At 37.0% G+C, this 15,799-nt stretch overlaps 3 protein-coding genes across 4 annotated transcripts; 1 reads left to right on the top strand and 2 right to left on the bottom strand.

Annotated features, from left to right (window-relative positions):
- Window positions 1-39: 39 nt before the first annotated feature.
- On the bottom strand, window positions 40-5,789 carry LOC137727881 (serine/threonine protein phosphatase 2A regulatory subunit B''alpha-like). The gene is made up of 13 exons (XM_068466717.1): window positions 5,169-5,789; window positions 4,586-4,828; window positions 4,309-4,414; window positions 4,057-4,156; window positions 3,603-3,708; window positions 3,349-3,439; window positions 2,809-2,950; window positions 2,350-2,497; window positions 2,140-2,249; window positions 1,300-1,456; window positions 1,066-1,191; window positions 823-973; window positions 40-567 (listed from the first exon to the last, which is right to left on the bottom strand). The coding sequence occupies exons 1-12, from the start codon at window positions 5,319-5,321 to the stop codon at window positions 833-835; spliced, it is 1,623 nt and encodes a 540-aa protein (XP_068322818.1). The 5' UTR covers window positions 5,322-5,789; the 3' UTR covers window positions 40-567; window positions 823-832.
- A 1,305-nt stretch (window positions 5,790-7,094) lies between these two features.
- On the top strand, window positions 7,095-9,920 carry LOC137727665 (vacuolar protein sorting-associated protein 2 homolog 3-like). The gene is made up of 11 exons (XM_068466486.1): window positions 7,095-7,192; window positions 7,362-7,406; window positions 7,681-7,715; window positions 7,803-7,853; window positions 7,975-8,079; window positions 8,184-8,255; window positions 8,494-8,565; window positions 8,662-8,742; window positions 9,039-9,074; window positions 9,172-9,227; window positions 9,594-9,920. Exons 1-11 carry the CDS (start codon window positions 7,159-7,161, stop codon window positions 9,643-9,645), a joined length of 639 nt encoding a protein of 212 aa, XP_068322587.1. The 5' UTR covers window positions 7,095-7,158; the 3' UTR covers window positions 9,646-9,920.
- Window positions 9,921-10,257: 337 nt separating this feature from the next.
- LOC137727664 (casein kinase 1-like protein 6) lies at window positions 10,258-15,775 on the bottom strand. Of its 2 annotated transcripts, none has more exons than XM_068466485.1 (14): window positions 15,012-15,775; window positions 14,876-14,916; window positions 14,228-14,297; window positions 13,991-14,139; window positions 13,812-13,907; window positions 13,543-13,613; window positions 13,217-13,278; window positions 13,037-13,100; window positions 12,812-12,896; window positions 12,243-12,369; window positions 12,052-12,125; window positions 11,910-11,973; window positions 11,428-11,561; window positions 10,258-10,893 (listed from the first exon to the last, which is right to left on the bottom strand). In XM_068466485.1, the coding sequence occupies exons 1-14, from the start codon at window positions 15,085-15,087 to the stop codon at window positions 10,645-10,647; spliced, it is 1,362 nt and encodes a 453-aa protein (XP_068322586.1). In that variant the 5' UTR covers window positions 15,088-15,775; the 3' UTR covers window positions 10,258-10,644. The 2 variants fall into 2 exon arrangements, with proteins under 2 accessions (XP_068322586.1, XP_068322585.1); XM_068466484.1 differs by having other exon boundaries at window positions 13,031-13,100; window positions 15,012-15,774.
- Between the last annotated feature and the right edge of the window lie 24 nt (window positions 15,776-15,799).

Below are 15,799 nucleotides of genomic sequence, written 5' to 3'. Positions count from 1 at the left end.
CTAATCATATGAAAAACCATAAAATACCCATATTATAAGCATGTTTTGCTAAACCTTGCAAAAAGCCTCCAACTTGTAGGTAACATTACACAGCCTACGCCTTCTTTCTTTTCTCAATTCTTTAATTTAAATAAAAATCCAATAAAACAAATCTATAGACAAAGGTATGAAGCAAGAGAAAGCGAAGAAAATAAAATGGTGGGGGGATGTTGGACCAAAACAGAGCATCTGAACAAATGTTACAAGGCACTTAGGAAGTTTACAACACCATAAGAAAAGCAACCGGCTCGGTCGAGCTGCTCGCAGGACAGCATGGACTAACGTTACCTAGACGACGATTGGTTTGTACAACTCCATACTCATCCTCCTTGAGGTTCATGGAAGTGCAAAATGAGCGCCAATCCTGCTTGAAATTTACCATTGATGAATGTTGCACGACCAAGCATGAAATTTAATGTTGAACAGGACTAGATCCACTGATCAGTGCCACGGAGCATCTTGACAAAAATGATTCTTTTCACTGGACGAGCGACTTTGACGAAGGATCTGAAGCTATCTCGTACGCAGCTGGATGAACATAAAAGGGTCAAACAAATCAGTTAACACGCATGATTTTGCTGATCCTACATAGCAGATGCTCCATGTTTGAATTCAGTAAGTAATGCAATGGTTGGATTCACATTAGAACCTTATTTTGAGTTCGGAACAAAATATTTTTCGTTCTATAATTACAAAAGTACGATGGTGCATTTGATTTCATGATGAACATAGCACTTTCAGATATTTACACTCTTTTCCACTGGAACTCCATCTAAACCTCACCTTCTTGAACTTAAAAAGGAGCCTCGAGTGATTCATCCCAAACTTCTACACTTCCATTAGAGGCATTCTCTCCATCTTCTTCCATTGACAGCCGTATATATTCTCTGTGTGCAAAGCGGTCCCACTCAGTCAAAGTTGGATCCTCACGTTCCTGCACACATCAAAATGCCAGAACACCATTATTGTACCAGAGAATTAAACCAGTATTTCTCAATTTCTCATATGTAACCCGTGCAAAAATACCTGACGAATAAGAAATGGATCGCGACTTTCAAAAGCTATGAATTTATTAAGGTTGAAAAGGATATTGAAGACATTTCCTGAAAGTTTGCAACCTTTCAAGTCAGCTGGAGTGATATAATCTTCCCTCTGCAGGAACAATGTCAAAATTAGTCATTTCTAATGAGTGACTGAAAGTAAGATATGGAATTTAGTAATATAATAACAATAACAATGATGACGATTATGATATTTGACCTCTGGTGCAATCATGTCAACTATTTGGCACAAAATATCCTCAAATAGAACAGGCTCTTGGGCCATGCATTCCATACGATGCAGCTGCTCCTCATAAAAAAACTGCAACTCATTGGGTGTAAGAACTCCATTTCCATCCAGATCTATACATCTGAACCTACAAAATGAGATTTGAGTAAATAAAAAGGAAAAAAAAGCAGACAAAGTAAAAGATGAATCAAAGGCATAGCATCAGAAAAACAGGTTGGTGAATCAAGGCTTGTCCTCACAGCAATGAGTGTGGCTACACTACAGTATATGCATGACTTATCTTTGAGACTCCACTATCGTTAGTTATTGGCAGTCCAGAAACGTCATCCTGCACTTCTATAAAAAAATTTCCTTGTCTTTTTTGTAAATTTGGAGTGCAAGATGACTTTTTCGGGGTCCTAATAACAGCTCCAAAATGAAAAAGTGATTCATAATCTTTGAACTCAAATGCATCCGATAATTTCCACAAATAGACTGGGAGGTTACAATTCAAGTGCATGAGATTTTCACAAAATCGGGCAAGTTTATTTTTCAATTTACAATTTTAATCTTTCAATACTGATGAGTTTATTTTAAATATATTGCGGAAGAGGACGTTTCAGGGAGTTAGAATATTACACCAACTTCCAAGTTTTGGATTAACGTATTAAAATATAGATTTCACACTTTTCATGGTTACATGCATCTAACAATGACTACATCCACTAGAAAACAGGAACATTGACTGCACTTGTAAAAAATAAGAATTCCATGACATAAAATTACTGAATGTCAGAAAGGGAAAAGAACAAAGAAACAAGAAACGTATACCAATACTCAAGGCTAGGCTCACACGACTTATCCTCCTCTGACAACATGAAGTAAGCAAAATCTTCATAACCCATCTTCCCTTCAACCTTGCTAGTAAATTTCCTCGGAATCTGGAGTGGAATGAGCAAATACGCAATCAACTCAGAAACCTCATTTAAATAAATAATTTGTTCAAGAAGTTTTAAAGAGGAAACTATAATATGCACCAACCTGTGAAAATATTCTATCAACGATCCTGTAGGTAAGGGCATGATTACCATATCTAATAAGATTCTCTTTGTCGATCAAGAAATCGTGGTCTGTGTCCAGCTCCCAAAATTTGCAGTATATGACATAAAAATGTTCATATGAGAAGTACCTAATATTTGGCAAGAAAGAAAATATCAATAACATAGTTTAGTAGTTTAACACAATTTAGTAAAGAAAATGAATCCGGTTTCCCTTTGGGCAATCTAAGAAAAAACGCTGATAGGCTGTTCTTATGTTCCTTCTAATCTTTCATCCACTACAACTTCTTTCATGTCAACTTCAACAGTCAAACCATTAAAACAAACCAGAAAACCCACATCATATACATAACTATGCAAGTAGGGGAACACGTGAAAGTAAAGCACAAGGAAAGTAACGTTAATTGGTACTTAAAGATTCATGTTCCAGTGATAATCCAACCTTAGAACTTTGTTAATGTCCTCTTCCTCATCTGCATGTTGCATGGCAGCAATTAGATTTCCTCGTTTTAGCTCCCTCAGGGTAAGGCGACCATTTCCTGATCTGTTTATGTAGTAAAATATTCTGTATATTACAGTTTCAGCTGGGGCATTGAAAATGAAGCTTATGTAAGCAAATAGTAGTATGAAAAAAAAAAGGCGAGCTCAGTAAAAATATTCACTTGGAAAACACATGGTCATCTCAAAATACCAAAAAAAAAAAAAAAAAGTGCCTTAGGTAACAATATATGCCTAAGATAATAACTAAATGAGTCAACCATATATTTCGCGACAAAGCTGATAAAACCCTATTGTTGCTTTTCATATTCCTATCCTTACAATCTTAACTTGACATCACAGTTCATTCAGAAATTGCCTATTCTGTAACCAACAGAACCATGCAATCAGTTCTGATATGTGAATTAGAAACCTTACTTCTGCATAGAATATACTAAAACGAACAATAATTATTGTCACGAACTTGGCAGTATGAAACACATACCATATCTTTCTTGAAATTCAGGAGTTCCATGTAAAAATTCCAATCCTGGATGAGTTGCCACAAGCTCTAGCAGAATGGGTTTGAAGTCTACCTGCATTGAGAATGTGGACAAAAATTGAGAAGCTAGAATGCAGAACCAAAAAGTCTGAAAACATTAGCACATAACTGACAGAAATAGGCATTTAAGTAAGCAGAAAGGACTTCAATCAAATGGCAATTCTCATAGACTAGAGAAAAATAGTATTAAATCAAACCTGAGAAAGGTAATTATGATCAGACTGCTTTAAAATTTTAAATATTTGAGTTGCTGTATCCATTGTGAGCATGTTTCCATCAACCCAATATTTGATGAATGCATCCCTACAAACCAATTATGTATATCAGCAAATAATAAGAATATATAGAACAACAAGAATAAAAGTAAAAGATAGATAAAATGTATACAGCTTGTTGAGTCATGGTTCTATAAGTAACATAAGCTATTCTACTAATGAACAAAAGAAATACAGTAAAAGGTAGACGGATCACAATTCACAGATAAAATATATACTGGATATGTGTGATACAGCTAGCTGAATGATATAACTTCCCAACAACAAACACATGACGAAGCATTTCATAGACCTTTTCTTTTTCAACTGACATATTGAGGTCTCATTAAAACGAGATCTAGTTGCTTTTAGTAAGCTTAGTTACTTTTTTGCATACCTGGTCACTATCCCACTGCAGCTAGTATCTATCTTTCTAAAGATGGCAGAGGAGAAAAATGTTGGCAGCTTGCATAACTCCTTTGTAACCAACTTAAACTCTGCATAATCATAAAAATAACATAAACTCCTTGCTTTCAAAATATTCAGTTTCACTAATCTCTGGCAGTGGATGGGTAAGGGGTGAGAAAGAGAGGGACTTCTTGTCTTTCGCATTTCTAAAGGTGAATTATAGATCAGATACACATCTCACCATGCAGTTGCAATCCATCCATCTGACCACTGAAAAGGTCATCAATTCTAGAAAGACATTGCTCCTTAAGTTCCTTTGGTGGTGGTGGACCATTATGAAAATAGAACTGCAAAGCATATTGAAACATACAAAACTATGAGAACTAATTCTTCAATCTTGACAGCGTGAAAAGAACCCAGTATTCAAGTTCACAACTAAATTTCTACCTCACAATATTTACAAAAATAATAATGGATGTAGTAGTAGTAGTAGTAGGGCAATTAGGACTGAGTTTGACCTGAGGAATGGCTTCTCGCACTGGTTCACTAGCCAATTTTAGTGGAGAGCGAAGAGAAGAAGGACTAGTCTTCAGCTTTGAAAAACGCGGAGAACCAGGGGAACTTCTTGGTGAAAGTGGAGGTGTACTTCCAGCCGGAAACATGGAAGGTAACACATTGCTCCCAGCAGTATTTGCACTTGACGTGCTCCCAGCTGCAGTGATAGGAATTCCTGCTATTGCATCATCTACTAGAGACTTCACCTGTCAAAACAAACCGCAAAACATCAACTTTTTTCAACACCTGAAATTACCGAATATACAGTTCTTCTGGTAATTACGTCTACCCAAATCATACATAAATACTACACAAAAGCAAATCCTTTACTTTAATGACAAGATCAACTATTAGTAAGCGAAAAATAATAACATACTTGAGGCAGTAACCGATAGAGACAGCTCTCCCATATATAAGGTATTAAGCTAACAATAGAAACCCTATAATTATCCAAACAAGAAAACATACAAACTATAGCTTTGAGTCCAGAAATGCACATTGATAACAACGAATTGTACATGAACAGAGAAAAGTGAGCAAATTTACCAAACGACGAGTCTGCGGGAGCGAAAGCCACTGTGCAAACAAATCCTCAGCAATTTGGGGACTGGTTTTAAGTGCAAACGGTGACAATTCCGGCAGCTGTAAAAGCTCAGGATCCAAAGAACCAACATCCCCTGCTTCTGTGTCTATATCCATCGAGAATTCACCCCTTCAATTCCCAAAATCATCACAATCGGCGACGCCTCACCCCCTACCGCAATCCCAACCCACTCGCTTTCGATCAATTTTCAAGATGAAAATTTGAAAAACCCTAGGTCGGAACCGAAACGGAATTAAACTAACAGTCCGAAACAGCCACTGAGCTTTTGCTCTGAATTGAGACGGAAAACCTAGGCCGGAATCCCAATTGAGATAGAAAGATTGTAGAAGCAGTACCAGTTCTATCGCCTTCGCCGATGCTCTGCGAGTACGAACGCACGCTTTCTTCCGACTCCGATTTCCCACTGGTCACTGCGGGTGAACTCAGACGCCGCCGGGAAACCTCGCGGTTTTGGGCGGTTCCGGGAAATCGGAAAACCGCGCTCTGAAGAATTCGTGTCTGAAGTGAACGACTTGGAAAGACCGAGGGGGTCTATTTTGGTCAGGGAGAGAGAGAGAGAAGAGAGAGATTGTAAGAAGAGAGCGAAAAGGCTAAAATATAGAGGGTGGGGAGGGCGGCGAGGAGCAAGAGGATGGGCGCCACGTGGGATTTTAAGTGAACGGAAACTGCCGCCGGAGCCCGGAGACATGCTTGTCAAGAGTCCCTTTTGACTATCTAACTTGGTGAACATTGTATATTTCTTTGTCAAATTTTTGAGTTTTTTGTAATGTTTAAGGAAAACTAGAAGTATAAGAAACATATAAGAATCTAGAAATGAAAAGAAGCAGTATTAGCATTTTGTTTGTACTAGATTAGCAGCGCCGATTTCAGTTGTTCAATCAGACTTCCAGAAGAGTGGTAGAAAATTTAAAAGAGAATTCGAAGTGGAGAAGATAAGAGGCGGTACCAATATGGTTCTTAAGTGGTTCTGTGTTTATATTGGTGTACTACTAATACAATGTTAATATCGTAAAAAATGTAGAGCACAAAGATAGGGGATAAGCATTGTAACACGAGAATAGCACGTTAGTCAAGCTAGCAATTTAAAACATGGAACATGAATTACGACAGTGTAATATGATTTGGTTCTTGTCAATTGAAAGAACTGTGTTTTCATAGAAAGACATAATGAGCGAAATACAAAATTTGATTAAATATCGAGAATTTTCATAAATAAAGAAGTTAATAGTGGAGTTATCAATCTTCCCAATTATAATCGATATATTTCTATATAAATATGGATAAGCATATAATAATTTGTATATGAATGGCACCTCTACATTAATATGGAATGATAGGCACAATTATACAAGTAAAGGAGAAACATAAATCGGTTACATTGAGAGTTATCTTATCCTTAAAAAAAAAATCCGAAAAGAGTTTCTTTCGTTATCTCTCACCTCTCACGTTTTTTTTCATTTTAAAAACATGAAAAGAAACTTCAAACTTAAAGTTTCACGTGACATACATTAAATTATTATTTATTTTTTATCAATAGTGAGAGGAAGGGTTAGGAAATGTCACATGCATACCTAGATTTAATAATCTTGTCGTGGAAATAGTTAAATTCAAGTCTATTCTCCAATCATTATCATTTTGCCACTAATCCCCCATTCCCCATTTGAGTCAATGGCCTTTCAAAAATGTAAATTACAAAAAAATCCCAAATATTAAGTTAATTAAAATAAATAAAATATGAAAAAGTCCCCAATCCATATGATTGAAATTTCAGAAACCATGGAGGGTCTACCGCGATATTTACCGCCAAGTCCCTGCCTATATGAAAAATAGGAAAACACCCCACAGACACCTTCTCCTCCCTACTTGGACCTCTCTCTCTAAAATCTGCAACTCGAAGAAGAAATCTCTGCGATTCCTGCAGCTGTCTGCACCATGAACATGTTCAGTAAGAAACCCACGGCCAAAGGTTAGCGCTTTCTTAATCTCCTGCCCAATTTTTGTTTTTGATTTCCTTGCTTAGGATTAAGCTGAAATTCAATTATCCAACCGCTCTTAATTTTCGTATTAGATCTGAATTATGGGTTCAATTCAAATTCCCTTAATTTCTTCATGTGGTTTTGCATTTTTAATCGCAGAGGCTCTTCGGGAGAGCAAGAGAGAAATGGCTAATGCTACTAGAGGTAATAAACATATATTTATGCCCCTTTTGGACTAGCTGAGGCATTGGGGCTTAGTTTTGACATTGCACTGTTTGAATAGACACTATAGATGGGATTAAACGGGTTACCGCTCACTAGTAATCTTTACTTTGCCCAGCTGACCTGTAATTTTACACCGGAATCTGATTGTGTGCATGTATGGAGGTCTCACCTTGTCATGGATTAGCATTTCCTTGGTTTTGAATTTTTGATTTTGGTCCTTTTATTCATGTTTTTCATCCACATTTTACTTCAGGGATAGAGAAGGAAATTGGAGCATTGCAGTTAGAAGTATGTCAAGAGGCTCCAGTCGACGGTCCCATTTCATTTTTGTGTATTTATAAACTTGTCATTTGATATATTATACTGTCATGTCAGGAAAAGAAGCTTGTCGCTGAGATAAAGAGAACAGCTAAAACCGGAAACGAGGTATGTTTTGCGTATTTGACCATTCTCGTCAGTCCATGAATGTTCGAGTGACTGCTGCCATTGAATCTTATAAGAGGTAGTCAATTTGTATTCCCTCAGGCCTTTGTCTTGTATTCTGCAGGGAGCAACTAAAATACTAGCCAGGCAGCTAGTCAGGCTTAGGCAACAGATAGCTAACTTACAAGGAAGTCGAGCTCAAATGAGAGGAATAGCAACTCATACGCAGGTGGACTGCCAAATTTTTATCTCTATACGAGCTTTCTTCTATTTGAACTTTATTTTTCGCATTTGCGTTATGTTCTTGGTTGTTAACGTTATTCTATCATGCAGGCAATGCATGCTCAGTCCTCAGTTGCTGTTGGCATGAAAGGTGCTAGTAAGGCAATGGCAGCTATGAATAAGGTTTGATTGTAACATTGAAACATTATTTTTGTGCAGTTTTCATATTATAAAGAAGAAAATTTTGAGATTGCATCTTATGATGAGCTTTAGTTTAAAAGGCGTTCTGTCAACAACACTGGGCACTTCTCTTAAATGTAAATAAATTCTGATAGACGTATACTCTGTTACATTGCTTCATATTTTCATAGTTAGGAAATTCAAGGTATTTTTAGTAGCTGATTTTGTGTTTATGTTGCAGCAAATGGCTCCCGCAAAGCAAGCAAAGGTGATACGCGAGTTTCAGAAGCAATCTGCGCAGATGGATATGACTGTAAGATTTTCTATCTTTCAGTATACTGGCACAGAATTAAATTTCTCTATGCTTTGTTGCATACACAGATCATAATTTAGAGATTTGTTTATGCAGACTGAAATGATGTCCGATGCCATAGATGATGCCTTGGATAATGATGAGGCAGAAGAGGAAACTGACGAGCTGACAGACCAGGTAGGTCCTACTTGCATTATATACTACTTTATTGATGAGATGGATCTTTTCACAGATGATGCCAAAGAAACGGAAAAGAAATCTATTTTATGGAGCAATACATACTATGCATCTTTGGTTAGGTTAATTCTTATAGTTGAAGTTTGATTGAGAAGGATTTGTGTTAGATGCTGTGGAACGAGTTCATATGAAACTGAGAAATAGTTTATGATCTCATTCTTCATAGATATTGTTTGACTATTGGTCTTCGGTACCAGGAATTAACAGAATTTCTTTTGTTAAACTTACTCAAACAGGTGCTGGATGAAATTGGCGTTGATGTCGCCTCGCAGGTTGGTATCAATGGTTTTGCATTTTTGAGTTTTTGTTAGCATGTACTCTATTCCTTGTCATTTGATCTGGTGTGCTTTGTATTTTATCTACTGACAGCTTTCAGCAGCTCCCAAAGGAAAAATTGCATCAAAGAACGCTGAGGGTGTTAGCAGGTACAGCCTCTGATCGCTTTGTCATTGTAATTAACTGTCTGAATATTTTCACAATACATTACGAAATGGTTGATGGTTTGCTATACTTGCACGTAAAATTACAATGGTGACTGCATGATTTATTTATACACACTGGCGGAAAGAGCACCCAAACAATAAACTTGTTTGCAGAAAGAGCACCCATACAATAAACTTGTTTGCAGAAAGAGCACCTCAAACAAGATACGCATTCATTGTTTGCAGAAAGAGCACCACAAAACAAATTGATATGTCATTCGTGATACGCATTCATCATTGCAGTTGTTGCTTCTTTTTGTTTTTAATTTGGTTACAACTTCTAACTAAAGAGTTTTCAACTTTTTGCAGTTCCAGCGTTGCTGATCTTGAGAAAAGATTGGCAGCTCTTAGAAATCCATGAGCCGAGGATTGGAAAGCAGAGAATCACTTTCTTTCTTTTTTTCTTTTCTTTCCCAGAGTCGAATATTGACTTCGTGCAAGGATGCACATTGTAAATATTTTGTTAGTGATGTTGTCCTCAGCGATCATCCATTTCAGCGTCGCTGCATATATAGAAGCTAAGGTTATACGCTCTATGACTTTGAAAGTGCGACGATGCTAATGTATGAATTTCTTCTTCTATCATGAACGGAGGACAGATTTTTGAATTTACTGGACCAGACAGTTTCGAACTTTCGCTAACTGCCCCCCAACTCTATTTTGATGTTGCCGAACAATGAAACATTGGTTTTTAGAGCATCATATTTCATACATAAAGGAGTCTTACTATAGATCGGTGTATGCATTCTACATTGCAATTCAAGTGGCCGAGATTTACTGCTAATTCCTTGGAATCTCGAGCGCAAATACATCGATGCATTCTAGAATTTTTGTTTTTCGATACATAGCAAGTTGCCACGAGCTCTCAAGTAAATACGGTCAAACTAGTAAACAAGGTTGTTGAGCAAGCAGAAACATCTGTGCATTCTTGATTGTGGAAGAAATTGAACTGCAACAAATTTCCGACCATTCGAGCTCAGGCGAACATTGTTGAACAAGTTTTTGAAATGATGTCCATTACAAACAAACACCAACCGGTCTCAGAGCACGTGTATATTCGAGAAATAGGAATTATTACAGAGCTAAGCATAAGAAGAATGTATGTTTCTGATACAGTTACAATGCCCGGAACCTCTAGGGAGAGGAGAAAAAAGGTGGGAGGAAAAGCCTGGAGATGCCGTCGTTAGAGACATGCAACAGGGTCTGTAACCGCGGTGCTCAAGAGATGTCCCATGTACAGAAGCGAGCGAATTTTGTCTTTGTTTTTTGGTTTTTTTAGTACTCATCGAATAGGCTGAGTATTACCCATTACTTCTTGATTACTTCTTGATTGAAAATATCTGTAGTGAGATACTGTCCATTACTTCTTGATTGAAAGGAGCTCAAAGCTCCGGAGAGGATCATCTCGGGTGCCTCTTGCAGCTGCAGGGCGCTTGGGTTCGTAACCTCTGTTCCCGGTAGAAGGGCGGCTACTGCTTGAGACTAATCTGCTTGTGCGACCGTCACTGGGAGTGTGATCACCTGAGGAGCTTGGCTTACTGCTAGCAATAGCTTTTCTTGAAGTGCTGCCATATCGAGAGGAATTGCGTCCCCTGTCAGAATCCTGGTGCTGAAAATGCAACAACAGCTCTCAATAAGAATTTTAATTACAACAAATTGCACGATTTCAACTTGAATACTTGGGATGAATAACATGCAAAATTAAGGGTGAAAAGCGTATCATACAAGTGAGAAGAGGTGACACACTCAAACATAAACCAGGACCATAAATGAAGTAGTAAACTGTATAGTTTGCAATTCTTCTATTCTTGGACTTTTCACCTAACTAGGCCAGGATTCAACTTTGCTTTTGTTAAAATTTTTAAACAAAGCAAGGACGTAACAACAAGGTCGTAGACAATTCGTAAAAAATAAGTGTACGGGTCATAATTAGGAAAATCAAGATATTAACTTTCACTTTTGGACTTTAAAATTGACAAAATTTTGAATACAGCAGGACTGAAGGTCTTTTACTTAGTGACTTCTCAAGATCCAATTTTCGGAAAGCAAATCGGCAAGATTAAATTCATGTAGCTTAACATACTCGCAAACTGTCCATGCCCAAAGCAACATAGGAATAATTAACAGTCAGAGAAAACTTTACCGCATCTCTGGATGAAGGTACATCCTCAAAAGACTTGTGTTTCAAATGATCCTGGCGTGGACTAGAACCTGAGGTGTTTCTCCTTGAGAATGCTTCAACTGCACCCGAGAATCTTTCTCGAATCTCTTTCCCAACTGGATAAGCCAATTGCATAAAAGGGTTTAATAATTGTGGGAAACCAAAAAGGAGACTACTGAGCGTAAAATTGTAGTGGAAAGTTAAATAACAAGCTGAAGAAAGGAAACTACACTGAAAATTTTATAGAAAACTAAGTCCTCAAATACTCGATAAATCTTCAAAATTAAGAGGGTAACTGGCATCAAAGCTTAGGACTTATTAGTAGTAAGTTTGGGATATAAGAAACTAAACAGGACATCAAAGTCAAAAGCATAAATCAAATCCATAACTTTTTATTGAAATCAAGGTCAATTAATCCGATTCGGCACCTAAATGAAATATATTCTTTGAAGAGAGAGCAACACCTGATCCTCTATCAGGTCTTTCCATAGATGGCCCTGCGCTTAAACCCGCTTTCCCACTGGCATGCTAGAAACAGAGAAAGGAAGTAAGTAAATAACATTCTTATAAGATCAACACTTCAACATAACATTTCCAAACACTAACCCATCCTTTAGAGCTGCCACCAATCTGAGGGTACTTCAACACGGTCCAGTCAAATACATAGTCAAATTGATAACCTGCAAGTAATCATAAAATTATTATCCTGAACCCAAACAGAAAAAGAAAAACACTAACAATTAAAAGAAAAAAAGTTTGTAAATCTAATACAAAATAACCTAATTTGTGAAGATTACCTTCTCGAATAAACAAGTCTCGGAAAAGCCTCTTTAAATAAGAATAATCTGGCTTGTCTTCAAACCGCAATGATCGGCAGTAATGAAAGTAGGATACAAATTCAGCTGGATGAGATCTGCACAGCACCTGTTAAACATATCTGTGGCTATATTATCCATGTTGCAACATTAACAAGAATTCCCAGAACTAGGTGAGAGTCAATAGCAGCAGCATGTAGTGTGTGAGCGCGAGTGTGCATGGAAACATATGCTTGAATACATATCAAGTTATGAACAAACATAAAGCACAGAATTATCTGACTAGGCTTGGTTGAAACAGCCTCTAAACACGTTCATTGTCAAAACCCATGCAAATATTGAGCCAGTCAAGAACCCAACCAAAATCAATGGAAGTGCCAGTCTTCCTAGTCGAGACCTTTTTCCATATATGTCCCCATTTCTAATCTTTGGTCAATCTCACCCAAATAAATAAATATATTATATATATATATAATATAACACGTGTAAAATGTCCATTCTTGGAACATATGAAGTTGCTAGCAATAAGAATGCATGGAGAAAGTTGTTACCTCTATAGGAGTAGACATTTTCTTTTCACTAATTTTATCGTACTTTTGCTTCTTTGTACCAGCTTTTAAACCTTGCCAGGGAAGGCTGATTGGAGGCAAAAGACAAAAAAGAAAGGAATAAAAAAGTAGAGTAAGATACAATGTAGCATCAAATACTCAAAATCAGATAGCAAATGCCCAAAAAACAAAACACATGAAGAACAAGTGCAAGAACTATACCCTAACCTTCCCCTTAGGAAATACATCAGCACATAACCAAGAGATTCCAAATCATCTCTTCTGCTTTGCTCTAAAAGTGAAATAAAACACAATGAGAATAAGTAGAGCATAGTATGTTGGATCTTTGATTATCCATTTACTGTTATAATTTACAAAGTAAATAAAAAGACATAAAATATCTCTCACCAATTCCAAGGTGGGTGTTAACACTTGCATAGCGAGCAGTTCCTGTGAGGTTCTTGTTCTCCCTAACAAATGAAAAAGAAACAAATTTAACTTTCAAAGCAACCACATCAAATCCAACGCTGGCACAAAAGGATCAAAAGTACAAGATTAAACATTAAAGTCAAAATCTAATACAAATGGAAGCAGCACAGAGATATGTCGATAATACATTGACAGACAATCCACAGAAACATATTTAACACGAGCAGCTACTTTACAAAAAAAAAAAAAAAAAAATCTTTACGAAAAAATTTATCATAATTTGTCACTTTCCAAGTAAAATTTACCTGTATGGTATGTGCTTATGAGTCTGAAGATCCCTATACTTCTTTGCAAGACCAAAATCAATAGCATACACCTGTGACAAATAATGTCCGATATATTACACTTCTAAATAAAAAAGCGTGATTGAAGTGTTAATAAAAAAAGATTTGAAATCCCGCCCCTAATACCATATGAGATCCTCAATAACGAAAAAGTTTCAAGCAAAAGTGTTCCATTAATGCACTAAGTGCTATAATTCGCATAGCAACTGCAGTTAAACAAGAAAAGATACCTGATTGGCTTTACGCCCTAGGCCCATTAAAAAGTTGTCAGGCTTAATATCACGGTGAAGAAAACCTTTCGAGTGCATGTATTCAACTCTGTTAATCTGAAAGATGAAATTGAAAATGTAAAAACGATTATCCTGGCCAACTTAGACAAATTAGATGAAGGATAGTAATTAGTACTTACCAATTGATCTGCAAGCATCAACACTGTTTTCAATGTGAATTTCCTATTGCAGTAGTTGAACAAATCTTCCAAACTTGGTCCAAGAAGGTCAATAACCATGATATTGTAGTCAACCTCAACTCCAAACCACTTGAGGTGGGGTATTCCGGCTTCATCATAAAATGACAATGGTTAGTTGTTTACTATCGGTTATTGGTAAAAAAACTTATCAGTGAGAGAGTGAAAAGAGAGACTTACTTCCTCCTTGAAGAAGCATATACAATTTTGACTCATAATGAAGCTGGGGATGCTTCGTCTTCACAGGTTCCTGGAATTTGGAAAGTAAACTAGCTCAAATGCATGCAATTATAGACTATTGAATTATATGTAGATGGTACAATAAGGAAATGTAACAAGGTTGTACTAGACTGGAACTTTGTGATATCAAAACGCATCCATGACACATCTTAAATAGAATAAAAGGTTGGCTTCACATACAGAATTTTCGTTGATAACATAACTGAAAAGAAATGAAGAATATAAAGCATGAAGCTTCGAATGTAACTCGCATAGAGCTTGTCGAATATGAAATCTAAAGTGCCATTCCTACTCTTATTCTCAAAGATTCAAAAGTGAGTATTCATTTTGTTCTTCGACTTCCTCTAGTGACTAAAGAAATGTTGGACAAAACATGATTTTATTCAACACGTTCATTAAACTGGATAATTCATACGGCTTTCCTGAACCCAAAGTATTGAATTACCAGAAGCTCACAGTCAACGTAACCAAGTACATTGATGAAGCTACCCATTTATAGCTCAAGCACAAACTATAGAATGTTTAGAAACATTTAGCCAAAAACCAAACATCAGAACTGAATCTACGATTCAAGGATCGATCACATACCAGCTTAACAGCCACCTCTTCTCCGGTTTGTACATTTACACCTAACACCAGAACAGGAATTTTTACAAAACACATGAAATTAACATAACGAATAACTTTCGGCGAAAAAACAGGTAGCAAGCACTGATTACCATACCTAAATAGAGTTCTCCGAAAGAACCACTCCCAATCTTCCTCCCCAACTTAAACTTTCCAGCAATCACATGCTCCATGATGCAACAATATCCGGTACGATTCGATCAACAAGCTCAAACCGGCTTTATTTCACAGCAATTTGTGCAAAATTCAGCCTTTATTGTTTGCATAACCCAAAAAGGCCAAACAATAAACCCCCAAATCTCCAACAAAAAATTAAAATTAAAAGATTTTCCTCCGATCAAACCCTTCGATTTTCTCCCAATAACCCCGCCTACGGACCACACGATCACAATCCCAACATTAAATTACCATTAAATGGAAAATAAATACGAAACCCCAGAAAATCCAATTGGGAAATCCGGCTTTATCGACAATACCGACTAAAAAGAGGGCAACTTTTTGGAAAATCAAAGGACCCCTTTTTCTCCAGCTACATATCCAGAACGCCCCAAATCCCAAATCGACGATTGCAGACGACGAATTCGAATCCTGAATCACAAGAACACTGACCTACATTGACCTCGATTCAGAACCCAAAACAAAACAAAATCTTCAAAATTTTGAAATCTGCTGCGAAAATGTACAAGTACCAAATCAAACGAGGATCAATTGGGAGGATTTTTGTTGGGATCGGACAGAGCTAGAGACAAATCGTTTTTTGCAATATGAACGGGAAAGGGAAATTGGCGGAGGAAAATGATGCCTAGAGAGAGAGAGAGAGAGAGATGGGGGAGGGGCGGAATAAGAGGAAGGAGCCTGGAGACGATTATATTTGTTTGTTTTTTA

This window comes from Pyrus communis, chromosome 3 (genome assembly GCF_963583255.1).
Source record: "Pyrus communis chromosome 3, drPyrComm1.1, whole genome shotgun sequence".
NCBI classification, from domain to species: Eukaryota; Viridiplantae; Streptophyta; class Magnoliopsida; order Rosales; family Rosaceae; genus Pyrus; species Pyrus communis.
The sequence above is the reverse complement of the archived record's forward strand: the minus strand, read 5'-3'. Positions and strand labels throughout refer to the sequence as shown.

Bases quoted from the DNA above. Each gene is read 5' to 3' on its own strand.
- LOC137727881 (XM_068466717.1), bottom strand. From the start codon at position 5,321: ATGGATATAGACACAGAAGCAGGGGATGTTGGTTCTTTGGATCCTGAG. The intron at 4,157-4,308 runs GTGAGATGTGTA...ATGATTATGCAG, and splicing joins GGATGGATTGCAACTGCATG to AGTTTAAGTTGGTTACAAAG. The intron at 1,457-2,139 runs GTATACGTTTCT...CTCATTTTGTAG, and splicing joins GAGCCTAGCCTTGAGTATTG to GTTCAGATGTATAGATCTGG.
- LOC137727665 (XM_068466486.1), top strand. From the start codon at position 7,159: ATGAACATGTTCAGTAAGAAACCCACGGCCAAAG. The intron at 7,193-7,361 runs GTTAGCGCTTTC...TTTTAATCGCAG, and splicing joins TAAGAAACCCACGGCCAAAG to AGGCTCTTCGGGAGAGCAAG. The intron at 8,080-8,183 runs GTGGACTGCCAA...TCTATCATGCAG, and splicing joins GAATAGCAACTCATACGCAG to GCAATGCATGCTCAGTCCTC.
- LOC137727664 (XM_068466484.1), bottom strand. From the start codon at position 15,087: ATGGAGCATGTGATTGCTGGAAAGTTTAAGTTGGGGAGGAAGATTGGG. The intron at 13,908-13,990 runs GTAAGTACTAAT...TTCATCTTTCAG, and splicing joins TGATGCTTGCAGATCAATTG to ATTAACAGAGTTGAATACAT. The intron at 12,370-12,811 runs GTAACAACTTTC...TATGTTTAACAG, and splicing joins AAATGTCTACTCCTATAGAG to GTGCTGTGCAGATCTCATCC.